The 26,437-nt window shown below is 42.8% G+C and overlaps 1 protein-coding gene across 11 annotated transcripts; it reads left to right on the top strand.

The window, feature by feature from the left end:
* The first annotated feature begins 294 nt into the window (after nucleotides 1-294).
* On the top strand, nucleotides 295-25,704 carry LOC112467001 (serine/threonine-protein kinase mig-15). Of its 11 annotated transcripts, none has more exons than XM_025035406.1 (21): nucleotides 295-1,068; nucleotides 2,686-2,751; nucleotides 7,194-7,250; nucleotides 8,719-8,763; nucleotides 8,872-9,154; nucleotides 9,446-9,657; nucleotides 9,763-9,991; nucleotides 10,073-10,333; nucleotides 10,416-10,582; nucleotides 11,053-11,073; nucleotides 12,991-13,128; nucleotides 13,371-13,474; nucleotides 14,189-14,259; nucleotides 14,343-14,419; nucleotides 15,306-16,091; nucleotides 19,754-19,894; nucleotides 23,034-23,247; nucleotides 23,400-23,620; nucleotides 23,718-24,035; nucleotides 24,465-24,764; nucleotides 24,855-25,704. In XM_025035406.1, exons 1-21 carry the CDS (start codon nucleotides 1,003-1,005, stop codon nucleotides 24,936-24,938), a joined length of 3,861 nt encoding a protein of 1,286 aa, XP_024891174.1. In that variant the 5' UTR covers nucleotides 295-1,002; the 3' UTR covers nucleotides 24,939-25,704. The 11 variants fall into 11 exon arrangements, with proteins under 11 accessions (XP_024891174.1, XP_024891173.1, XP_024891178.1 ...); XM_025035405.1 differs by having other exon boundaries at nucleotides 12,943-13,128; XM_025035410.1 differs by having other exon boundaries at nucleotides 12,943-13,128; nucleotides 14,168-14,259; nucleotides 15,447-16,091.
* Nucleotides 25,705-26,437: the final 733 nt, after the last annotated feature.

Raw genomic sequence — 26,437 nt, 5'->3', positions numbered from 1 at the left:
ACGAGAAAGAGACGTTGACGTGTGGTAGACGCGGTAAATGTGTGGGTTCGCCTCGGCTCGTCTCGGCTCGTCTCGGCTCCGAATTCTCCCGCATCCGCTATGACGATATCGGTATAAACCAGCGACGTCTCGCGGATCTCGCGTCTCCGTCGTCTTACGAAGTTACGAGAAAGAGAGAGCGCGCGCGATATATCGAACTCGGCACTCGGCCCGACTCGGCGCACCCTTCGCGTGTCGCGTGCGAGAAAAAAAGCCGCCTGAGTGGGAGGAAGGGCGGGAGGGCGGGAAGGAGAGAGAAGAAAGAGAGAGGGAACGAAACGAGTGATGGAGGCGCGACGCTGTCCGGTTTGACCGCTAGACGGCCTCCTCCGGCGTATCCTCCGCTCTCCTCGGCTCCGACAGGCTCCTCCGGTCCTCCGGAGCTGTCCGTCCGCAGTCCGCAGTCCGCTTCTCAGTGTGTTCCGCGCGCGCCATGTGCCGCACCGTCGCCGCCGCTCCGCGTGCGTCTCCGCCCTGCAGATCGTCGTCGCGCGTACCGCCGCCGCCGCCGCGGTTCGATAAGCCGTTCGCGTAGCCGTCCGACCGTCGCTGCTCGCTTCGGGCTCGGCCAGGACCAACCGTCTGCTCCCCTGGAGGTCGGGTGATGCTCCCCGCGTGTCTTTGTAGTGCTGGTGCGACCGAGTGAAGGCAGCGAAGCCGCGAGAAGAACGCGTCTTTCGGCTCCTTTCCTTTCTCCGCCCTTGTATTTTCGTCCGGCTCGCGAGCGGCGAGCCGTGGGAGAGATAGCGCGAGGGAAGAAGGGAGAGAGAAGGATAAAGAAGGAGAAAGGATACTGTAGCTACGAGGGAAGAGAGCAAGTGCGACGACATTCTGCTGGACGGCGGAATCGTTCGGAACGGTGTTCTCGGTGTAATCGGTGAGCTCCAACGAGCGAGCGAAGAGGAGTGAGGCAGAGAGAAAGAGAGAAAGATACAGCGGGGGGAGCGCGAGTGGCGTATCAAGATGGCGCATAATTTGGCACCGAGCGTTAACTGCTCGCTCGACGACATTGACCTGAACGCTCTGAAGGTACGTATAGACGTGCGAGAATTATTCTCCCTCGCCTTCCTTTCCTCCATCGCCTCCTTTTCGTCGCCGTCGCCGCGACCGCGACGGCCGCTTTCCGGACACCGCCTGGTCCGGTGTCACGCGCGTGTCTGATGTCTCGCACCATTGGTGATTAACCTCGCGAGAACCGACGACGACGATGACGAGGTGGAGGAGGAGGAGGAGGAAAAGGAGGAACTGACGACACTGACGTTCGCCTTGAATCCATCTCTCTCTATCTTTCGATTATTGTAGGTTCCCGAGGCGCATTACTACGTCGAAAAAGTCGAGCGATACTCCGTTTGACGCATCGTTGACAGTCGCTGTTGTTGCCGGAGTCGCGGACGTCGCCGACCTTTCCCCTCCCCCCCGGGTTCTCCCCTCTCCCCACGAACGACACGTACCTGACATACCTGCGTAGCGCGCAATCGACGTCCCCCGCGGGGGCTCTCCGCGCGAGAGGACCGAGGAATTCGCATCTCGCCGTTCGAAACCGCGACACGCGCGTCCGAGACCCACATCGTGTCTTCGCTCGGGCAACGCTGTTAAGTTGACACACTGTTGACAGTCTGATGAACGTCACGCGAGATTGAATATTGAATCTGTCGCCGAGAACGCAGGCTCTTTTTGTTTCTTTCACGTCTCCGTCCCCTTGCTCCGCCATAAAAAAAAAACGGTCGAATACGAGGGAGAGAATCGAGAGAGAATCGATCCGGGGATGTCCATTGTTGTCATTAAGAATGCACGAGCGAGGGAAACTATAAACCTATCGCGGTCAGATGGAAAAAAATGAGCTTCAGGTCGACCCGAAGAGAAGAGGAAAGATCGGACGTTCGCCCTGAGAATGAATGCCCATCGGTTGCAATTTACACCGAATATACTCTCGTTTACCGCTCGCGCGATCACCGCGCTCTGTTTCCTCGTATTTTTCTATACATCTGCGTGCGATCTAACGTCACGTATCAGCTTTTAAGATGGCTGACCGTCGTATTTTCCTGTCGGATTTTCGTCGCCGAGACGAATTTCAGGCACCTCGTCTCGTTTCGGATCTTCTTGAGAAAGATTTCTGTTCTAGGAGCGTTGTTTCATTCGTGGCAGATCAAATTTTATCGAGTTGTCGAGGAATAAGCGGCGAAGTTCACGCGAGAATAGGTCCGTTCCTCGCGGCTGCGTTTTTCCCTTTTATCTCCTCTTCTCTTCAACGTCCAATTATGCACCTGTTTTATTCTAAATGCAGGCGGGATAACGTAAAGCAAAAAAAAAAACAACCTAGTATAACCGGAAGCTCGCAGCAACGTTTTCTATTTATATTTAATATCGATCCGCAGGCCGTCTCGTTCGAGCTGAAAATGCGTACTTTACTCTCCTCACCTCGCCAAATGATCGTTCTGTAAACTATCCCTCTTTTTTTTTTTTCATTCTGATTTTATTTCATTTCATCCGATTCCCTTCCAGAAAGTTTAGGAAATTGTTAATCGCTCTCTCGCGGACGATAATCGGAGAAATTAACGTTGGCGATTCACTAGAACGACACGTTGTTCTCCTTTAATGACGAGAAGGAGACAACTCGAGGACTAAATCGATCGTTTGTGTTTCCAGGAGCCCGCTGGGATCTTCGAACTCATAGAAGTGGTCGGCAATGGAACGTATGGCCAAGTTTACAAAGTGAGTTTACAAACCCCTGCAGTTTGCGCCGTCCGCGATGCTTGAACAGCTGTCCGATATTTTTAATATGGTTTCTCATGTATTTAGTTTTATAACGTAGGATTATTCAACAACGTTTTTTTACTGTATCCTATAACTGTTCCAACTGTTTACCGGTTTGACTTGGCCGGGTACGCCAATTATCGATTTCACGGTGGCGTGACGACCTTTTCTGTGATATTTTAAATTAACGCGTACACGTCAAAACGACAGAAGATAAAGAGAGGATGTTCAACGGCACGTGCGACGTTTCCGTGAAAAAGATACCGCGCACCTGAGACCATCCTCCGTGCTTGAAAATTATCTTTGATTTAATAATTATAAAATTCGTCGAATCGATTTAACGCTCTGATAAATAAACACGCTTCGCTCGTTTCACGATTATGACAGTCTTAATTGCTTTCAATAGTTTTTTCACAATCTCTCGGAATATATCGGGAAAAAAAGAACCACGAGCAAACAAACGAACAGCGACAATAAACTTACGTTGCGACTAGAATTGCACAATAGTTTCTTGCGGTATTGCTGTTGAAATAGAATCGGGGATAACGATTTTATGACTGTCCGAAAGCGAAGTAGCGATACTTTTTATCGTTGCCGTAGATAGATAGATAACTTTATTGATCTCTTTGTTTTATTTATTTAGAACTGCTCTGGAGTTGTGAGAACTTTTTACATTTTAATGTCGCAATGTAAAATAAAATAGATACATATATCGAATACAGAATGCCTTCTCAGTAGGTATCGTTTAACGACATACATTCCAGAAATTGTACTTCACATACGGTTCGCGTGTCTAATTTTCGTGTGTACTTCAGCTATCGTGTGCTTGCCGTTAGTAATCCATAACTCTTATCTGTCAGGACTTACGCTGTACAATCACACCACAAACGTCTGCGTTTCCCGTTCAGGCGCGTTATCGCCAGTCTCATATCCGAGTACCGGTCCCGTCACGTAGAAATCTAAGCCGATGCTTGCGTTACACACGTGGGAAACTTTCGTGTTTAACGCGATACGCCAGCGTCGTGGCGTTGCATTCTCGCGATATATCCCGCGCTCTTGTCGTTTCACCTATGCGGACGACGAGAGATGTGCGGTCTCTTGCTTTAAGAGCGTCCCGACGAGCGTTTCTCTTGTTGCTGCGTTACAAAAAAAAAGGAAAGAAATAAAGAGAGATATAATGATTTCCCCTCTGTATCGACAGACGGACCCAGCGATTGAACTGGTGTGCTCAGAAGCGGCGTGAGTCACATAGCAGGAATGCCTACAGGAAATAAAGAAATCGCCTTTCTCCGTTTAATGCAAGTTGTTGCTGCACTTGTCGGATCTAATGCGTCGCGCCATATGGGAATATTGAGGAGACTTGATGCTGTTGCGCCCCCTCGTCCTCTCACGCCAGATGCCATTCCGAATTCGGAATCTCTTGTTCTGTTTTGCTGCTAAGTAACGCGAGAAACATTACGAGAATGATAAGAAATATTTCTGAGAATTGTACACGATGTCAGGTGACACAGAAGATTCTTCATTCTGCTGAATGTAGAAAGATAAACGTACAGTGGCCGAGTCGCATAGAGAAGGGAGGGGGGACCTCCTTCCTCACCTGTAACAGAGAACGAGACGGTGATTCACTTTGAAAAAATTCTCCTTGGCGAGGTCGTCCTTGGGAGAATATTCGATGTGAAAAACGGTTGTACGAGAAAGAGAGAGACAGAGAGAGGTCGAGAGTCCCACGACCGGAAGGACGTATAACGTGCGTCATTAAGGTGACTGGAACAGAATGAGCTTTTACTTCAATGGAATTGACAATATCGTAATGAAAAGTCATCGCGACAACCGAATTTGAGAAAACTTCCTGCTACAAGAAATAAGAATACACATTATGCGCATGGACCGAGGCTAAAATTTTTACAGAGAATCGTTCATTTTACTACGGAATGTCTGTACATTTGTGTATACGATTGTTAATTGTATATATATCATGAAAATATTTCACGAAAATAAAATGTTGAAGAAAACAAGGTTTCACGTATATGCGACACGTTGCATTTCAGAATCATTGAGTCATCCGGACGTCAACCGGAGAGACGAGTTCCCGTAAGCTCTCTATCTCCTTTATGCCGTTAATTAATTGGGATAAGCGGCGAGCGGGAAACAATTTCCATTCCATTCCATTGTACATGGCAGGGAGGCGATAAACGACGAGAGAGAGAGAGATATTACCGGAGAAGCAGTGCGGAGCTCAACTCACGTGAGCTCTCCCTCCCGTGGCCCCGACATTAAAATGAAAGTTGTTCCGTGTGGCACAATTAATTTTCGCGCTGTCCGCGCCCAGACGAGATGCGGCTTGTGTATAACGCGCTCGTTCGCGCCTCCGTCGTAACGATCGGCCCACTTACTCGCGATGAATGGAATCGCAGGAGAGATTCTCCGTGCATCACGGAGTTGCTGGCGCACGGTCCGGACGGACGGAGGAGATTCGCACGCGCGCGAATTTCGCGTGCTTTCATCGACGGGAAGAGATGCGTTTCTATCGTGTGCGCGCGCGTCGCAACGGGGCTCTCCTCCACCTCGTGTGTACGTGGCACTCGTGCTCTTTAAACGCTTTACTTTCGTGCCACGCGGAGTGGACGGAGGGCGAGGGGGTGAGCGGGGGGAAGGAAGAGGACGATGACCCGCTGCCGATGACGGCACAGAATCAGCCGAACACGCACGCGTGTGCGTGAAAACTTCTGCGCGCCGATCAACGGCATGCTATCTTTGTAATCTACCGAATCGTATTGTCCTACGTTTAATGAAATTGTAATATTTTAAAGAAATCTGATTCGATCAGTCTGCTTGCCGCTGCCGTCACGTATTTATTTTCGAGAAGCAAGACGGATTAGAATCTAATTGAATCATCCGCGTTACTAATCGTAGCGAAAGATGAAATCGGCTTTTTAAGTTGGAAACGGTACTACTCTCAATTGTGCCAACACGCACTTTTGCTAATGGGAAGCAAATCCCGCGACGCAAAATGTAAAAGTTAATGTGAGGAAGGAACGAAATGAAATTGAATTGTACGCAAACATACGTGCAGCAAAATTTATTAGGAAAAAGCGCGCATGAAAATCTGATAGAAGTCTGGAAAGATTGAATTTATCGTGCATTGTGCGATAACGCTCTTCAAAGAAAAGATAAAACCTTATATTTCTCGATGACACATTAGGGTCAATTCTAAGACTTGAGAATATACAAAACGTTGCGTTAACTTATGTAAAAATGACGTCAAACGTATTTCTTTCCTCTCGACGGTCCATAATTTTAATTCGCCTCTGACGCGGCCCGATAATTATGACTTATTACCGACTTAATCGAAGAGGAAGAATTACTCGACGGATCGAAGATCCGTCCCTCGCCATGTGGGTGGCTCGATTGAACGCTTTTTATAATTCATACGTCATTTCCGGGCAATCGATTCGTGCCACTCGGCGAGGAGGCTCCAGGTGTATCCGCGGCTTCGATTTCGTCGTCGCTGACGCAACGATATAATTGAAGAAACGTTATTTTCCCTTATCGAGAAATGCTTTTTTAGGTAGAATCTTTTTTTCCGCGAACATTCCACGTAACTGCCAGTTACGTAGAATGTTGTCCGAGCATCCATGTTTTATATAATCCACGATATATTTAATATTTGCATTACGTTTACATAAGCGTCGCGCGCTTTAAGCGTCTCTCGTCTCGCATCAGAAACTCTCGGTTTCGTACGGGACAAGTGACGTCCACACGTAGGTGGAGATTCCAGAGGCAGAGAGCGAGAGCGGGAGACCTTGCTCTTTTCGCCGAGGAGCGAAAGAGACGCGAGAACTGCAGCCGATTCTGTTTTCAGAGGAGACGGAGACGGTCGAGACGACGACGACGGCGGCGGGATGTATATCCATAACAACGTCTGCCGCACGCGATTTTATAGTTGGAAAAAGACTGAGCGTATAAAGCGTGCGGTAACGACGCTTTTTCCACCGCGTACATCGCTCTCGGTCCATTTATCTCTCGGTGACTCGGAGAAAAAAAATGAGGATTTTTTTTCAACAGGGGAGGTCCAGCGTTTCGTTTCGCCGACACTGTAGCTACGTGTAATTGCGTCATTTTCTTTTAATAATCCGTTTAATATCTGGCCACGCCACAATGGAACGGTCCGACGGTTGTTTTAAAAGGGTAAACGACGACAGTGGGTAGCCGCGAGCTCGATTTACACGAGGGACGTATATTGTAAGACGATAACTTTAAAGCCGATAGTCGGCCTCGGGAGATAACGTTGGCAGATAAGTTTTGGTACACGCGCGATAATAACTCCGTTATTATCTCGATGCGGGTGTTTATGCGTTTAACGGGGCGATATAATGACAATGCGCTTTTCTGCTCCGCAGGGTCGGCACACCAAGACCGGTCAGCTGGCGGCCATCAAGGTCATGGACGTCACGGAGGCAAGTATTCGGTTGCAGCGGCGATGCTGCGGTTTAATTGCCTCCCTACTTTGAGAGTTCGACGATACGGGTGCTGTTGCTTTTACCTCAAGGCATGAATTGCAGTCACAATGATCATCTCGGAAGGTTTCGTGAGACATAACGCGCGTCGTTATTCAGATCGACTTTACGTAGGGCGAGAGAGCACACTACAGCCACTTGAAAAAAGATGACTTCCTCTACACGAAAGAAAAATAGACATAGCCGCCTGTCGGCACGTCCCGCGACCGCAGATAGATAAGTTTTTATCGGCGAGAGAACGCGACATACGAGGCGATTCTAAATTCATTACCGCGTATCGTCAACGCCGACGAAAGACAAAGAAGACCGTTTCTACGAAGCCGCGAGCGATACGGTTTTATACTCGACGACTTCCAGAATCTAGAATGAGTAATGTCACTGGATGGAAAGACGTATGATTTTATAACGTACGCGTCTCCTTCGATTTATTAGATGATTGCGAAAGTTTGATTCGATTTTTGACGATGTTTTTGACCACGGTCGCTGGTTTCTAATTCTAACATCTTAATGAATATATTTGTATTTTGTCTTATTGGAAGATACCTACTAAGAAATAAGTTATTCGCACGTGTGCGCACAGTGCTTTTTCTTTGTGTATAATCTTCGTATCATCATCGTTACATTTAGCTCATAAAGAGACGATTTTACAGTTACACAGATATGAATCACTCGTGATACTTATCTAATGGAATATTCCCGGTAAACAGATTCTCCTCTTATTTTTCTATTTATATCTAAAACAGAAATCGTGGCATTAATATTACCGTTACGCTGCACATAACCGTTTCTTCTCACGATAGATTGACCAAATCAGCGGAAGATGCCTCGGAATTCAGCGATTATGATTGCGCATATTTCTCTATCTCTTTCTCTCTATTTCTCCGTCTTCCTTTCTCCTCTCTCTTTGTATCGTTTCTTGCGAGTGCCCTCTTTTCTTCTCTCTCATGTAACGCGCGAGTAAAGGCTTGACTCTACTTACCTACTTAACGTACACTAGATTGCTTTTCTACACAAAAAAGAATTTTCACATTTTACTTGTAGTAAAATGTCTAATTTGTTTGTTCTAGCGATTGTATTTATTTTCGCACGATTACCATGTACGCAGTTAGAATTTATGCCTTCTTAATAATCGCATTAATATAAGAAAGACCGTAGAGAGGCTAATTAGACGTGATTTTCTGACAATAACCTACTTATAGAATTTTATAATAGGATATGTATTGAACCAAGTTTTACTATCGTACAATTTCACAAATTATCCTTATACGAGTTTCAAAATATGATACGTAAAACGATGATTTTATATAAATAATATGTAACTGTTTACTTCTTAACTTGTGCAGTATAAGAAATTAGAAGAAATATTCGATAAATTGTGCCCTTTAGTAAACTGTTCGTCTCGTTACAGGATGAAGAGGAAGAGATCAAGTTGGAAATAAATGTACTCAAGCGGGTGAGTGATTTAATTACTTTCTTACTTTGAATAGCTATTTTAAAGTGCTGGGTTGTTGGCAAGGTGTGTATTAATTCAAACGAATTGTTTCTTTTTTTTGCCTCATAGTACTCGAATCATAGGAATATAGCTACGTATTACGGTGCCTTCGTAAAGAAGTCATCACCCGGCAAAGACGATCAATTATGGCTGGTTATGGAATATTGCGGAGCTGGCTCCGTCACGGATCTCGTCAAGTCAACTAAGGGCCAGAGCTTGAAGGAGGAGTGGATAGCTTATATATCGCGAGAAATTCTGAGGGGACTTAGTTATCTTCATAGCAATAAAGTTATCCACAGGGATATTAAGGGACAAAATGTTTTGTTGACTGATAACGCGGAAGTCAAACTTGGTAAGATCAATTTAGATATCAGTTATTAAATTGATGCAAAAGACTAGGTGTATTCGTCAAACAAAATATTACGTAGTTTTAAAATAATTTTTATCAATCAAGATAAATTATTGGCTTCACTGTACTTTTTTAAGGAAGAAATCGACTGATCTTGTTTCCAAAGAAATAATACATTGATAATTTATTTGAAGTGAAATTTTATAAGAGAAAGTTTTGCATCAAATTAATACGTATCTATTATTTCGACATGTTTTACTTTTGTGCATTAATTATCCTGTGTGATATCTTCAGTTGATTTCGGCGTTAGCGCACAATTGGACAGGACGATAGGTAGAAGAAACACGTTCATCGGCACACCTTACTGGATGGCCCCAGAAGTTATTGCATGTGACGAGAATCCAGACGCTACTTACGACAATAGAAGTGACCTTTGGTCGCTCGGAATTACCGCTCTAGAAATGGCTGAATCACAACCTCCGCTCTGCGATCTACATCCTATGAGAGTGAGTCTTCCTCAGCAATTTTGACGATTAATACGTACTTTTCATAACGTATAATATTCTTGTGTTTGAAAATTATATATCATTATATTGTTTTTTATCTAACAGGCTTTGTTCTTGATTCCTCGTAATCCACCGCCACGGCTCAAGTCGAAAAAGTGGGCCAAAAAGTTTCACGGATTTATCGAAACTGTGCTGGTGAAAGATTATCATCAAAGACCTTATACGGAACAGCTTCTTAAACATCCGTTTATACGGGACCAACCTACGGAAAGGCAAGTCAGAATACAGCTTAAGGATCACATTGACCGCTGTAAAAAGCGCAAACAGGAGAAAGGTGCGAAAATGAAAGTTATTTTCTAGAAACTTATTTCATGTTCGTTGCATTATCATTACGCACATCTGTCGTTCATTACAGAAAGAGACGATTATCGGTACAGCGGTAGTGAAAACGAGGAAGACGAACCGGCATTGGCGGGCGAACCGTCATCCATAGTTCAAGCACCTGGAGGTGATACGTTGCGCCGCAATTTCCAACAGATTCAGGAAGGCAGGACTTTGACGCAGGACGTACCTCCGCAAGCGCCTGCCGCTAAAGAAAAACCAGGAAGCAGATCTCAAAGAGAGGTGCCGGAACCTGGACCACCCGCGAGACCCGCTATACCGCATAGACTCATAGGTACGCTTAATGATTTATAAAAAGATTAATATTATAGCCGATCTTTTTCAAGTTACTAATGTCGATATATAACTATAAATAGTGGTGCCCGATCCACAACCACCGTCTCGTCCATTACCTCCGACACCTAGAGATGATCCTCGACAACCGCACAAAGTATCTACGCCGCCTTCTAATCATCAGACACCTGCTGGAGGAGGAGCCGGCGGGCAGTCCGCCCCTCAAAGGAACAGTGTCTTCAAACCTATGGTGAGTCTTTGTAAATCGAGACTTGGTACTTTTCATATCCTTTCCAATCTTTTCTAATTATCCATCAAAACCAAATGTCCTCCTTTCTTCCACGACACTCTGCTAATAAGGACAATCATAAATAGACATAAACAAAAAGTATAGATGACCAGATCTGTAGTAAGGCGTACGCTGTCGTTCCCTTTTCTTTGCAGTTTTGCCTTTAAACTTTTGTATTTATCGATCCAAGTATATATTATATCTATTTAACGCATAGTTCACTTTGTATGTATTTCTCTTTCTCTATATACTTGCGATATATTATATATATTTTTATCATATCCATTGCACGCGTTCTACGTCGCTATTGCGTCATTGACGTACACGCTGATGCGTTCTACTACATATACACACGTACACAGAGGCTCCTAGCACTCGAACTTGGAATGTATTCGGTTTTTGTTTCTTTTCTATGTTCACACCTACCGTAGCTGCCGCCGAAGAAGCCAGAGGTAAGACGACACGCACACTTTATCTCTCTCTTTCTCTTATATGTATATTGACAAATTGCTTCTCTGTAAACGCTTGCGTAACACGGATGATTTAATAATGACGATCAGTGCAAATATTATGTTGGTTTTTACTATGATTTATTTATACCAGGATATGTTCTTAAGCATTCTGTGACGATTTTGTGAAGAATATAATAATGATTGTTCGTTTCTTTGAATATTTTTATAAACTAAGATTAGGAAAATTAAACCAGCTAAAGAAGTTGCAATAAAAGCAAAAGCTGCACTTAACATGTGATAGAAGTGAGCTATAATGTAATATTTATCATATAAAGTTAATCCTTTTAAATCATATATTTAAGTAAATAAATAAAAATAGATTTATTAACACCTTTAATTATTTATTAATATCAAATATCTATAGAACATAAATCGATAAGAGAATATGTTTTGGAATGCACTGATTCATTCTTAAATTTGTCTGTTTTATAATAACAAATACATGTTTTCTTAATATTTCTTCGCTTGAACACTTGCCTTGTTTCATATTAAGCTTTTATTCTAATCATCTAAGTGGACTTTCTTTGTTAGATTGTACATGTTTGAATCTATATACACAACACGTTTGTTGGTGTTTCGAGATATAATATCATTAATTCTATTATCGTGTCATAAAATATAAACGTAATATTTATAATTAATTGTGTATATTAAAAATAATCGATTTGTTCCACATTTATGACAATCAATACGCAGGCTGGGCCACCAGAAATAGAATACCTGAATAATCCTTCATAAGCTTTCAAGATATGAGAAACATGTTATGAACGTAATTTATTTAATTTGAGAGAACAAATATGTGTGATGTGGGAAACAATTTATGTAATACTATTATTTTTATACTTTTCAAAATCAAATATTTTTTTAAATAAAAGAACATATTTTTACTTTTTACATTTTATATAGCTGTTAAAAATATCTGTTAAAACAAATATTTCTTGTCTTTTGGATGACAAATTGTAGTTAATTGTACTGAACAAAAGTTAAAACATTAATTCAATGTCATATTCTGTGTTTCAATTCCTACTAACTATAGTCTAACATATCTGAGCTAATGTTTCATTAAACGTGTTGCGTTTGAGTCGGCATATTAGCATTATAAAGGGCGATTCTGAAATAGGAATAGTTTAGAAGTATAGATCATTCGCCTTAAGAATAAAAAAGATTATATAAACATGATTCCGGTAATGTCTTTTTTTTTTAGCTATAAACATTTTCTTTCTTGCGACAAAGTCGACATCTTCTATGAAAACATTTTAATTAGTTGAGACGTACAAGTTGACTTGTTATCGTACATTGATATTATTAGATAGCACAACATAATTATTGAATAAAATTATCAATTTGTTTAGAAATGTTTGTGGAGACTCAAGATAATTGTTATGAACACTGAGAACTTTTTCACGACTTCAACAATTCATGAGGAGGATTAAGGACGTATAATTTAATATTACGTTCCTATTAATTTGCGTTTTTATAAAACTTTGTCGCGACGAAAGATTATTTATAACTTGGACCGGAAGCATTCGTACGGACTGATGTTTACATTATCCATTTCTTCAAAGCAAATAGAGTATACTTTTAAAATTGGCCACGCATTTCGGAATCAACCTATAGTTAAATTTTATTTGAGCGTCAGTAGTTTCGCTTAAGCGCACAACATTACGCTCCCCTCGACGTTTTTCTCCTTGCCTTTCTGTCTTGTTTGGCTGCCCTGTTGGCTATCCGGTGGTGGCTTCTAGCAAAAGATTCTCAGAGGTCTCGGAACAGTGACTAACGGGGTTGTGCGTGTATGCGTGTGGGTGGTAGGACATGGAGATACTGGCTGCTCAACTCATCGAGCTTGGTGTGTCACAGGGCCCCGAGGCCCCGCCAAGGCCAAACAGGCAACATAAGGGCCCTGCAGCCTCGTCTACATCGAATTCGGTGCAGCCTGCAGGTGGTAACGATCAGAACAACAAACAGATGCCGCAATCTTCCAGTATTCTCGATCAAGTAAGCGATTGGGGCCGCGTGCGACCACGATTGATATTTCAGCAGCAAAATTTACTTATGCCTGCATCCCTGTTCCCCTCGTTGTTACATTATCCCTTTCGTTTTCTTTGTCTTCTTATTGCGTGAGACACATAAACATCGCCTTGCGTCTAGTTCGAGGTAAAAAGAAAGTACACGATACAGAAATCACACAGGATGAATGCGAAGTGATCTAAAGACGATATATTATCTTGTCGTTCTAGGCCCTATCGATTGAGAGTGACAGCGACGACGATCTCGAGGACGCTGGTGGGAACAACTTGAGAAACGACGGCACTTTGCTGGCCAGCGATCCGCCCAAGCCGCTGTAAGTAAAGGACTTTGTCGCTTCGTACAGTATTCCATAATTTTATTTGGGAATATTTGATAACATTGAAATAATACTCGCTATATCAAGGTTTCATTATTATCATTCGTTGCCATAAAAACATATGCTATTATTAATTATTAATTAATATTAACGCATTGATTCAACGGCACTGATGAAAAATATTATAACTGCAGATTATTCGCACAATAGGTTTCTTCTGAAAATAAAATCGTAGAAGTTCAGAATTTTATCTATATACATAGATAAAAAAATTTTTTTTTTTAAGGTCGCTATATTTTTTGTGCGATCTTTTGTCAGCTTCGGACAAAAAACTGGTCACAAAACACTTTCTATCACTTCTAAAAATGCAGTTATAATATATTTTATTTGTATCGTCGAATTATTTCCATAGCAAGAAACAATAATAATATATAATAATATATATAATGCAACACCATATGCAAAGCCATTTCTTTAACGCTTCTACAAATATAGTAAGAAGTGGCTGTAGTTGTATTAATACTTACTAATGTCATTTCGTTTCATCTTCCATCATGCCTATCCCACGCTTCGACATTTCGCGTCATATGGTCGTCTTGGTCGCCTTACCTCGCAACACCGGCAACGCATTACGTGTGCTTCATCCGCCGTCACGTCGTTCCGCTGCAATCTCTATTTCCGCCGTTGCAGTCCCGAATTTTCTCCTTTCAGACCGTCGTCGGATTCGTCATCGTCGTCTTCGCACAATGCTCAAAACTCCCATCACGAGGATAAGCCGAAAGGTACGAAGGCCACTTTCCAGGAGCATTATTAATGACGCTACGCGCTGTGATTTAACACCCTGCCTTTGTCTAATTCTTTATAGGAGGAGCACCGAATCGCCCGCTCCCACCAACCCCCGATGAGGAAGAATCGGGAGATCGTACGCTAGTCATGAAACGAGTAAGTACCTCTCCTTTCAAGATTGCAATGCAAGTTGAAATATACATTCGTAGACCTCTTCTCTTCCGTATTACATATATTTCATTTCGGTATAACTTGAAGTTTTCGTATATACCGTTGGTATGTAACGTACAAATCTTATGTAATCGTGTTTTAGTAGTTCGCGCCAAGCAGTCGACGTGTTTTTCTTTTCCGTCTAACTTAGTTGTTCACAAAGGTCAATACATCAAAACTTAAATGATATATTATTCGTCCGAAGTCTTTGTTGACGTGAGCATGGATCGGATTCGAGGACGGACGGAAAGAGAAGGAAACACGTGCGATTGCGGCGCATATTCATCTTTCTTTTTATCATTTTTTTGTAAATATGTACGTATATTAACTGATAATCGGGACTAAATCAGTGACATTATCCGCTCCCCTTCATTGTTTCGCTCCACGTATTCGTCAAGACTGAACTTTGTATATTCCAAGCGAGCACCATGGCGCACTGCCTTGTGTCTGTACTTTTGCCGCTGTCGTACGATATACACCATGCACAATCATATACGAACGACGATCACAATACGTTGCTATAGGCTGACTATACGTTGCTGCGGTGAAGCTGCAGCAGATTGGCGTGCGCCCTTACATCTTCCCTTTCAACTTTTGTTACAATCTCGTACTTGATGTTGAAATTAATCTTAAAATTTTACTTCTCTAATTTAACGATAGCTTTATTACCGCCGCAAAGATAGTCGTTCCTCATTACATTGTATCATTACACTACACCGCCATTACCATCATCGACAATCATCGTTTCACGTTGTTATCGCACGCATTTCTTTTTCTTGTTTTTTTTCTCTGTCACCGTACCATTACCTTCGCCATCGTACGCACACTCTAGAAACTTAGTCAGATGTCAGACGATCGTGCAACGGCTAGCGGCAACCGGCGTTCAGAGATAGATGAGCAGCTCCTCCTGAAGGAGTGGGATTTCACCCGCTTCTTTCAGGGTTTTAACGAAAAATTGGATAAAATGAAACAGGAGCATCAGCAAGAAGCGGCCGGTCAAGCGAGCAAGTCCGGATCCAACGAGGATCGCTCTTCTTCGTCTAGCGAAAGAACGCTCAAGCGACAGGAGCAGTTAGCCCGAAGGAAACACGAGCAACAGCATCATCAAAAGCAACAGCAATTGAAACCGATTCACAGGCGGCAAGAGAGCGATTCGAAGCTGGGCAATGCGTCGAGCGCCTTCGCGCGTGCCTTCCGCCGCGAGAATTCGGACTTCTTCCCGTCGGCGAGACACTCGGCGTACCTGCAGAAGTCGTCGGACTCCTCGAGATCTAGCATATTCGCTAGCGGTAATCGACGCGGAAGCGAGATAACCGTCGCCGGTATTGTTGGTAAGAAAGGCAGTGCCCTCAGCTCCGGTGAGCCGGTCCTAACGGACTTCTCGTTGTGCCGCGAGGGGCCCCAGAGGCCCAGGAGAGAAAAGACCGAGAGCGAAATTGTCTTCGGTAGTAGGCATGAGGCGAGGAGATACGATTTCGGACGCGATAAAGACGAGAACGCAAGAAGACGCAGTTGTAGACCTTCGGACGCTACGGCATCTGCCGTAGTCGACGATGCGGGAACGATTAAGTCCACGGCCAGTACGACGGCCAGCGAGTACAGCCCCATTGTCACCCAGGTCAGTCCCCCTAGGCGAATCGCCTGCGAGTCGCCAGCCCGAGTTGCGAGAAACTTTCGCGAGCCCTTCGCGAGTCCTGCCTGTGTGCTTGCCTGAAAGAGACCCTTCTTCTTACTACCTTATGTTGACACTTTTTTTGCCTGTTATCTTCCCCGATCCTTCGCCCATCCCCAGAACGTATTTTCGAAGTGTCTTTCGAGTTATTCATTTATTCATGTATATCGTTCATTGTCAATTTCTGTAATCCACTTGTAAATATCATGAATACTTTGTTAACTAATCAACTCATTTGTACCCTGTGGACGCTCGTGGACACTTCGACTCTTCACGTTTCCTCTTGAGACAATCGTGACTGAGTTTTCGACATCCAGCGGCATAACGATCACATAGAAAGCTAGTCAGCTACGCTCGACTTTTAGGCGCATTTTCTTTCCTTGTGTCATTCATTTTTCACGATTTGTCAAATAAGTAGCAGCAAGATACATTATTAATTACTAGTGCTATCAGTACTATATTAGCGGTATTAATATCATCTCTCACGTAATCTTTGATTAGATTCCTCCATTATTTTCATGCGAAAAAGCGACATGGGATCTCTTAAGCGTAACGTTAGAATATCGTTAATACGTCGCAATCTTGATCACCCCTAATATTTCGCTATTACTAACTAATTATTACTACCATCTACTCCTATTATACTTCTACCATTACTACTACTACTGCAACTACTGTTAGTACCACTAATACTAGTTCCTACTTGTTACTAAGGACATGGGAGATTCTCGCTAGGAGGTGCTGCTGAGATACAATATCTTATTCACTCTTCCCTTCGCTCTTCAAGAGGCTTTTTGCAAGTGTATTTGCTGAGTAGCGTTAACGCGCGTTATTTTCTTCTCGATTTACCTGGGTTACATTAATCGTCGCGCGTGACGTTGCTATCTGTAAACTTCTGATGCTTTATTTGAAATGTCTGTCAATACGGTTGTGGGATTTTGCGTGAATATATTCACTAATGAGGGATACGGCCAACACGGAAGAGATGTCGGATTATTAATTGCTACTCGGTAATTCATACTCCTCTGTTTTCCATTCATCGCTGTGTCCCTGTCCCTGATAAAACGAGCCTCGTCCTTTACTATCTGAGTGATGCGTGCCTATACTATGTGGAAAAGCGTCAGACTTCTACCACTTCTACGGCGACGAAAATACGAGATCTGGGACTGAACTGAGGATTAACCGCATGGAATTTCTTCGGGATGCTCGACAACGTCGTTACCATCGACGGCGACGCAACGACACGCCGCGGGATTCGGCAAAAAAATTAAAAAATAAATGATACTGCTGAAAATTCGCGATGACGAATCACGAAGACGTTTCTCCGATTACGTTAACGTGTTTCAATGTGATCTCTCGTAACGGGTCTACTTTGATTTCTGTTAATAAATCTATGGAAGTAATCGGAAGTGCGGCGTTCGAATGAGAACCCCGTCGACAAAATTTTTTTATCGGAGCATTCCTATTGAAATCTTTTTCGTATTGAAGAGAATATTAGACATTGATACGTACAACCGAGCGAAAGAATTTTAACCGATTTTATATAATCGAGGATCCTCCGTTTTAATTAAATTCTTCTCTTCTAATCTTCTTATTGAGGTGTGCGATTTTTACTAACAAGAATCTGTTTACTGAATTTTTAACGATAACTAAAATAGTCATATTAACAGAGCCAGTTTCTTGAGATACGACGAAATATTGACCTTTCATACATTAATATGTTAGTTACTAAAATGTTACTAAACACATTAACATTGCAATAATTGCTATCGTGTTCTTTGAGTCTCAGTCTCTCGGAAATCCTGTTACTCGAGCCAAATCTTTGCATCCCAGGAATGAAAGAAGTAGAGAATGAGAGAGAGAGAAAGAGAGAGAGAACAGAAAGAAAGAAAGCGAGATTGGGAAGAAGAGAGGGAAAGCTCGAGAGACCTTATAATAATGATCAACGGTCCGGCCTGGCGTGTATGAGTGCGTTTTTGTGTTATAATGCAATTTCTAATGCATGTGATCCTGTGAGCAAGAAAAGAAGTGAGGAAAGAAAGAAAAAAGAAAGAGACGAGTTGAGATTACAAAGATTGAAGGTACTGGGAGAAGAGGAAGTCAACAGAGAACGGTCTCAGAGAGAAGTCGAGGAACAGGAAAATATGTAGACGATGGATCACTTTGTAAACGACGTACGAGGCTGTGCCTGTTATCACGAGCATCGTCTTGCATGACGCTTGCGACATGTACGAATGTGTTGTGCCTCGTTGAGATCTGCGCGCGTCGAAACAGCGACCGTATCTCGTGCCTTCGTTTGTGTTGCAGCACGTGCTAAGCATGCTCTTCATTTTGTCCTTTATGTGTTCTTCCGGCATGACGCGCGCTAGCGTTCTTGTGTCTGGTCCGATCGCCGAAATTTCGTCGAGGCTAACGCACGTCGGAAAGGAAACCCCTGAGAATCGCGGACCGAATTTCAGGTAGCCCTTATCTCACGTCCGTTAGCCGAGAACTCGCGAAATAAAGTGCGACTGTCCTGTTAACGTCGCACGATATTCGAAATGAAAGCGATATTTGCACCCAGTTTATTAGCTTAATTAGCATAAGCCTAGTTTGCTATGATAGAAGCACAGCAGACGATAACATATTACTCATCATATGTCACTAGTCTATTTCTTTTGTTTTTTGCTTATCATTGTGCCGAGTTTTTGTGTTAGCGATTGTGATTCATTGTACGTCCTGTCGAGATTATGCATTTATATTTCTATTGAAATTAGCATAACGCTCTAGGATAATGAGTGTTGAAATATACCTTGTAAATCGTCATAATAAGACAAATTGTAGAACATTCGGTAAATGTTAAATTTGTTAATAACGGTACATTTAATGAGATAAGTTTAAGAAACAACTAGATACGCGATCGATATCATCTAATCGACAGTTTTTGCATGATTGCGTTTTCTTCTTACGTATTCTGCACTATACGTATTGATCAAATAACACCTAAGTTATACAACTTGTTGCGTATCCGTGAGAAGAAATCAATAACTCGTAATCTCTTTTTTAGATGCATCTTCGAAACAAGTTCTTCGACGTTATTCCGTTATTTTTGTAATTTCACTTCATATTGTTTTTCTTTATCTGTTCTTTCATAGCTTTTTTCGCGTTCTTTGCTATCTCTATCTTTTTTCTGTTCTTTTATCGTCTCTGCTTGTCGTTTTGCTTTCCCGTGACGTAATCTGCATATTATTTTACTGATTTTCATATTCGCTAACCGTTATTTTATCATTGATTATCATTTCCTGATTCCTGTCTCTCGATATTAACATTCGATGTAATTGTTCTACCTCTCTAATTAGCGTAATTTGCTCCTTACCTTAATCTGTCTGTACTGCATCGAGATCTGAATTGATAATGACCTATCGAAGAAGATAATCTCCTATCAGTTTCTGCGTACGAGAATGAGAAACGATCAGAATTAGAGAGAGAAAAGAGGAAATTTTATGCGGAAAAAATAATCATTAAAATAAAAATTCAGATTTCGATCAAGTCTCTTTTCTGCCTCCACTCTTTTATTCGCTGTTTCGGCTGGCCACTTTTTTTTTAAACGTACATTCACTGATTTGCAGAATCGCGAGGGTGACCGTTCAAGAGGCGGAGGTGATTTCCAGAGATCAGATTCGTCTCCGGGTTCACGGCCCAGCTCGGTCTTACCGGATCTCCTGACTTCTTCGCCGGGTCAACGACAGGACAAGTCAACTAGTGAGGAGGTCAGATTCATACGTCCGTTCGTCTATGTACCTATGTCTTCTACGTCGGTCTTCTATGCGTGCACTCGCGTATGCTTCGTATCTTTCGACAAATACAAAGATATCCATGAGATATTCAAAACGCGAATTGATGCAGAGTGGGAAGAAAATAAAATTAGTGCTATCGATGAAAATTTGACGTCGAAGTTAACTAGAAGTCTCATAGTTTGACGGGAGATATGCTCGTGCGAATCTAAAGGATCCAAGCTGGCGAGGACGAACGATCGCGAGCGAATGTTTACAGACGTGGACGAGTATAGTGATCGCTTTTCCTTTGATACACCATCGAGAGATGAAACGTATGTGATGATGTAAATTCGGGCCAGTTTCGTCAACGTTATTGAAGCAAGTTTGTTCGTCTATGCTTGTTCACGCTCCTTGCTTGGATCTGGATCCAGTTACGCGCGACGGCTGAGCAAGTGCGCGCATGCATCATTCTCCGCAACTCTTTCCACTTTCTACGAAATACGTTTATATATATATCTATATATGTTTCGTCGAGGCGTGAGTCTTGTGAGCGATGTGACGTACAACATCGTTAACGTATAATGATCAATCAGGATCTTGAGAATGATTATCATTTCGTTCAGTAGCAAATGAGAATGCTTTTCTTTCTCCGTGTTATCGGACTGTCCGAGGAGTAATGCTTTTTTTTGTGATTGGGTCGAAACGTTTCTATATAATGTGTACAATTATCATCGATTATTCTAAAGCATACGTCGCAAAATAGGTACGTAGCGCGTATGGTATACTGTGTTTACCCGCAAACATGTGATTCGATTTATATTCTTTATACCTTGCCTAGACTTGGAAACAGACTAGTGGCAACGACAGTAACGATACGGTATGAGCTCGCTCGATACTTCTATACTTGCGGATTATGCCAAATCAACTGAACACCGCGCGTCACTTACATAATACATGTTTCAGTTTGAGGGTTTGCACAGGGGGCGGCGGCTTATGCTTTGTGTCAATGTCTTGTTAATTGTCCGTGATAGCCGAAAAGTGCATTTTGTTGACTATACGTATCAATCTTGTTGTTCCGTTCCTTTAGGTTGCATTCTCACTTTTCGTTTATGAACTTTAGCAATTGGTAAATAGATCTTGACGGTATTTTATTTTTTTTGTATTCTTTCTCTGTTTTCTTTTTATGTGCACAGACAAAATTATCGTCTACGAGAGTTCGTGCAAAAAGATTGGCCCTGCGTGTATTGTATATACGATGCCGTAGGCAAGAACCGGGTGGAGTAACCGAGTTCGACTTTAGCAGAAATTTTAACCCTTAGAGGAGACCACTTCAATTCGATTTGAAATCGTCGTGTGTGTACTCTTCTGTACTCTGGTAAAAGAAACTTTAAAAAGAAAGAGAGAGAGAGAAAGAGAGAGAAAGTTACCACTAGTCTAGCAACGGTCCGGAAATATCGCTCTCCAGGTCACGCTCTATCTCTTTACTCGCATCTCCCATCAGACTCAGGTCGGGGACGATATCAAAGGAATCTTTGCGATCCAACGACTCGCGCGCAGAGCACACCCAATTCATTACTGTACAAAATTATAAGCAGCAGCTTCTCTGTTTCCCTAAAAAACATATTCTTTGTATTTCTCTCCGACAACGAAACAGCTTCTCTCGCGAGTTGCGTACAGTTGGTTCTTCTCCGTTTTCTCCCTGATTTTAGACGCGCTTCTCGGATATCGACTACGTCTCGCGGAATACGAAGTATTCCGGAATACACGGGTTGCATATAATGTGCAAGAGCGCTCATACCCACTTCCCATCCACGTGCAAGAAGAGACGTGAAAATCGCGAATAGCGTACTAGAGTCGAGATCGGATTTGTACATAGAATTACAAAAAGGAAAAAAAAAAGAAATATGGCTTGTACGGTCACGCTTTACGTTACGATCGGTCGGATCGTAGAATACCACGCAATGTCTCTGTTTCACGTGTGATTCTCTATTAAGCGTCAATTATACGGTTGTCAGCGTGACTAATTCAGGATTATGTTGTGTGTTGTGGGACACGCGGGAGCTCTAACTCGAAGGGCAGGGCCCTCTACTGACCATTCCAATCCCAATACTAATTACAATGTAAGTATCTATTCATCCATTTAAGAAAAAAAAAAAAAACTTCAACCGTCCCTCCCTCTTCCTCCTCCTCGCTTTTTCGCGCGAGGGGTAGGAACAGAGGGGTATACGAGGACACGTGTTATTTTGCTCTCGAACGTTGATCTTTTTTCCATTTATGCACCGCGAGAATGAATGCCAGTTTTGTGTACGCGCAGGCCGTTTTTTATCTTATCCTCCTTTTTGGTTGGTTTCTGTGGGATAATCTATACTCTTGATTCTTGGTGTCACCGCGGGTAAAACGATATAACTCTCCTAACACGACCGCGACCACCGCGTTGCTTTTTGTTCTCACATCTCTCTCTTCCTTCTTCTGTCCTTTCTCTGGGTTTTGTTTCTCATCCGTGAAAAAAAACGCGCGCTGGATTAAATCCACCGTTGTTTCTTTCACCACGCGGATGTTTGATCCCGTATATTGAGTGTCATTCGATAATAACACGAAGACTTGCATAACAACGAGCTAACAGTTGGTAATTGCGGATGCCGTTGAACGCAGAGTTTGGCCGGTTTCGAGCCTGCTTGATGATCCTTACCAAAACGCATCATTCCTTCGACACACCTGGACTACATTGCGAATGTTTTATTCTTTCTCACTTCTATGTTACCCTGCGAAAAAGAAAATGCTTTAACTTGCGGATCGAGGTGATACTTGTTTGTTTGCAAGAATGCTATGTAGATAATCGCATATTTGACTCGGCTGATTTGTTCTCTCTTGATTTCTCCATTTCTCTTCGCTCAATCCTTTGCATGTTGTTTTTTTTTACCATTTAAAGACCAAAAAAGGGAATCCTTGCGCGTCTCTGCGACTTGTATCTTTTCTGTTGATCGTGTTTGCGGTATTTGGGTTGATGACAAGCTCTCCTAGTTATACTCCAGCATATCTTTGCGTGCAAAGTAGAGTTTTGCCTGACATTTTGCGCACGTTTTTTTTCCCCCGGGGGTGGTTCTCTTAAACGGCAAAGTCATCTCTGTTGCAGTATCGACAAGCGGTGAAATCACCTCCTCCGTTTGCGCTCCAACAGAAGCAGCGGTCTTTCCTGACTTTCGGATTCGGAGCCGGCCCGGCGAGGAGGGAATCCCACGTAAACGTTAACGTGACTCCCACCAGCCACGATTTAGCTTCGGACACACCCGAGATACGCAAATACAAGAAGCGTTTCAACAGCGAGATCCTCTGCGCCGCGTTATGGGGTGCGTATACAGGGTGTCTGATAATCCTTCGCCACGAGTGGTGTTATATCTATTATCAAACGCTCTGTATAGTCGGTGCAGAATCTCTTTCGTTGCGTCAACTGGCTCGTACGCTTGAGCTCGGATCGTAACCGATTCCTCTGGCTTTACAGGTGTAAATCTGCTAATTGGAACCGAGAATGGCTTGATGTTATTAGACAGGAGCGGACAGGGTAAAGTTTACCAATTGATCAGTAGAAGACGTTTTCAACAAATGGAGGTTCTCGAGGGTCAAAATATCCTGGTTACAATCAGCGGTAAGAAAAATAGAGTGCGCGTCTACTACCTTTCTTGGCTGAAGAGCAAAATTTTACGGACGGATGGTCACAGTGACGTAAGTTTCCGTTTTGTATACATCGAGGGACTTTCCTCTTTATGTATGTGTGTATCCGTTGCGTTTTAATGTCGAGTATTTCCTTGTTTATTCGCAGCAAGTCGAGCGACGTAACGGTTGGATCAACGTGGGCGATCTACAGGGCGCAGTGCACTTCAAAATAGTGAAATACGAAAGAATAAAGTTCCTCGTGATCGCGCTGAAAGATTCCATAGAGATCTACGCCTGGGCGCCAAAGCCGTACCACAAATTTATGGCCTTCAAGTCTTTCGGCGAGCTTGCGCACAGACCTTTATTGGTTGACCTCACAGTCGAGGAGGGTTCAAGGTTAAAGGTTATTTACGGTAGCGCTGACGGATTTCACGCAGTCGATTTGGATTCCGCCACGGTTTACGATATATATCTACCGAAACACGTAAGAGAAATTAGATTCCTATCCACATTAGGTAGATGTGCGCGGTGCGATTTATCGGTCGATCTCGTCGTTCGAGAAATTAAGATACATTTCTCAATGAAATGAATCAGTAACGCACGAGTAGAATACTAACACTCACTTTGCAATATCTAACGATATGTCATTAACAATTAAATGCAACAATTCGAGAAATGTATTTATAAGTGAGATTTTCATTACGATCAATTCATCAATAATAGATTAAATTTAGTAATACAGAAATATTATTAAATATTTAAAAATGTTAGGTATTAAAAAATGTTAGGTATCAAAAACTTATAAATTGCTACAAATCGACCGATCAATAGCTAGAAATACGTACATCTATCTATATATTTTTTATCCTCTAAAGCTGTATGATATGTATTATCATTTGCTGTTTAATTGCAGACCCAGGGTCCCATTTGCCCGCACTGTATAGTAGCATTGCCGAATAGTAACGGCATGCAGTTGCTACTCTGCTACGATAACGAGGGCGTATATGTTAATACTTACGGCAGAGTATCGAAAACCATGGTTCTTCAGTGGGGCGAGATGCCTACGAGCGTCGCATACATTGGTACGGGACAAATTATGGGTTGGGGCAACAAGGCAATCGAGATCAGGAGTGTGGACACCGGTCATCTCGACGGTGTTTTCATGCACAAGAAAGCTCAACGGCTCAAGTTCCTCTGTGAACGTAACGATAAGGTGCGTATGACTGCAAATTCGCATAATTCTACGCTTCTTAATTGGAATGTGGAATTGCGTGAATGTTATATCATTTTTTATGCTTGTCAGGTATTCTTCTCGTCGGCGAAGGGTGGTAGTTCGTGCCAGATCTATTTCATGACTCTAAACAAACCGGGCATGGCCAACTGGTGATCCCGAATGAGGCCGAATCTGGCCCCAAGATTATTATCCTCACGATTAGTCCCGCCGCACAATCCTCCGCGTGTACCGGGATATACAGCATCGGCGCGCACCCTTGCTCGCCCTTCACTGCCAGGACCCAGCGCCTTGGAGACCAGGAAGTGCGTACACCGTATCCAGAATATTTATCAGCATCAGCAACAAGTACAGCATTATCAACGTCAACGTCATCGTCACCATCCTCACTATTATCCCCGTAATCTTTCGTACAACTATAATTACGATTACGAAGAAGATGAAGAGTATGACGACAGGTTCCAACGATGCACCCGGTTGCCGTTGCGAAGCACACCGGGGACGTTAACGTTCGTGAATCTGCTCGTCAAGAGATTCCTCTGTTTTCTCACTTGCTCGCCCTGCGGATTGCGCAGCGCGGCCTAACGTGCAGTGCGGCCGAAACGCAGAGCGAATTCTCCCCCTCCATCCCCTCCAGAAAATAAAGAGTGCACGATGAATTGTTGCACGCTGGTAAATCGTACCAATAATATTCTATGTATCGTTCTCTTTTTTCTAATACAAATTTATCACTTTAACCACTACAATAAGTCTGTACTTGTTTCGCGTTGACATGTATACGTAAACCTTAATTCTCAAGGAAACCGTAAATATTAAAAACGAGACAAGGTGTGTTTTACTATGTCTGAATAGTTAATAATTAAGAGTGTTTTATACGGAAAATGATTTAGAATAACGTAATAGAGTATGAACCTGATTTGTGCTGATCAGTCGAAAAAAAATGTGAGTAGATAGTCGTAAGAACAAATGTTGACGAATTACCAGCTCGCATAGCCGATCGATCGTGCCGTGCAACTGTTTTCAGTGTAAGGAAACTCGTGCAATATCGATGGATTGGTCTGTACAAAAAGAAAGACCCTATTCTAAGAGACTCTCTCCATACTTAATTCAAGGATATACTCCGATAATCGAATTATGAGCGTCGTATAAAGAGTCGGAGATCTCGAGGAATAAAAAAAAAATAAGGACAGAAAAAGGAAGCTCGTACCGTGCTCGAAATCGTGATTCTTTTCTTGTCGAAGTTCGTTGATTTCTTAGTGAAAAGTTCTGGTGTGATTTTGTAACGAGATGTGTGTAGCGACGTTCTAGTAAAAGCGTTTTCTGACGTGTTGCGACGGGCTGGCGCCATGAATAATGGAGATAACATCGTTACATACGACGCGATATCATGATAAATTTAGAATTAAGTGAGAGTAATTACTAACGTTAATTAATTGTATAGTTATAGCAGCTGGAGGTTCTTTCCGCCGGCTCGTGCGGACATGCATGACGACGATGTCGATGACGCGAGATGAAATAACGCAGGTAGACATTCGACGGACGAGAGTCGCATTTTTACAAATAATAGATTAATTGTACCGTAGGGATTTCGTGACGCACACACGACGTCGGGATATGAATAGACAAGTTTCTTTATTTTTTTTTCTCTCTGATGT

Source organism: Temnothorax curvispinosus, unplaced genomic scaffold, assembly GCF_003070985.1.
Source record: "Temnothorax curvispinosus isolate PA1 unplaced genomic scaffold, ASM307098v1 QBEX01016800.1, whole genome shotgun sequence".
Classification (NCBI taxonomy): domain Eukaryota; kingdom Metazoa; phylum Arthropoda; class Insecta; order Hymenoptera; family Formicidae; genus Temnothorax; species Temnothorax curvispinosus.
This window is presented reverse-complemented; position numbering and strand designations above follow the sequence as displayed.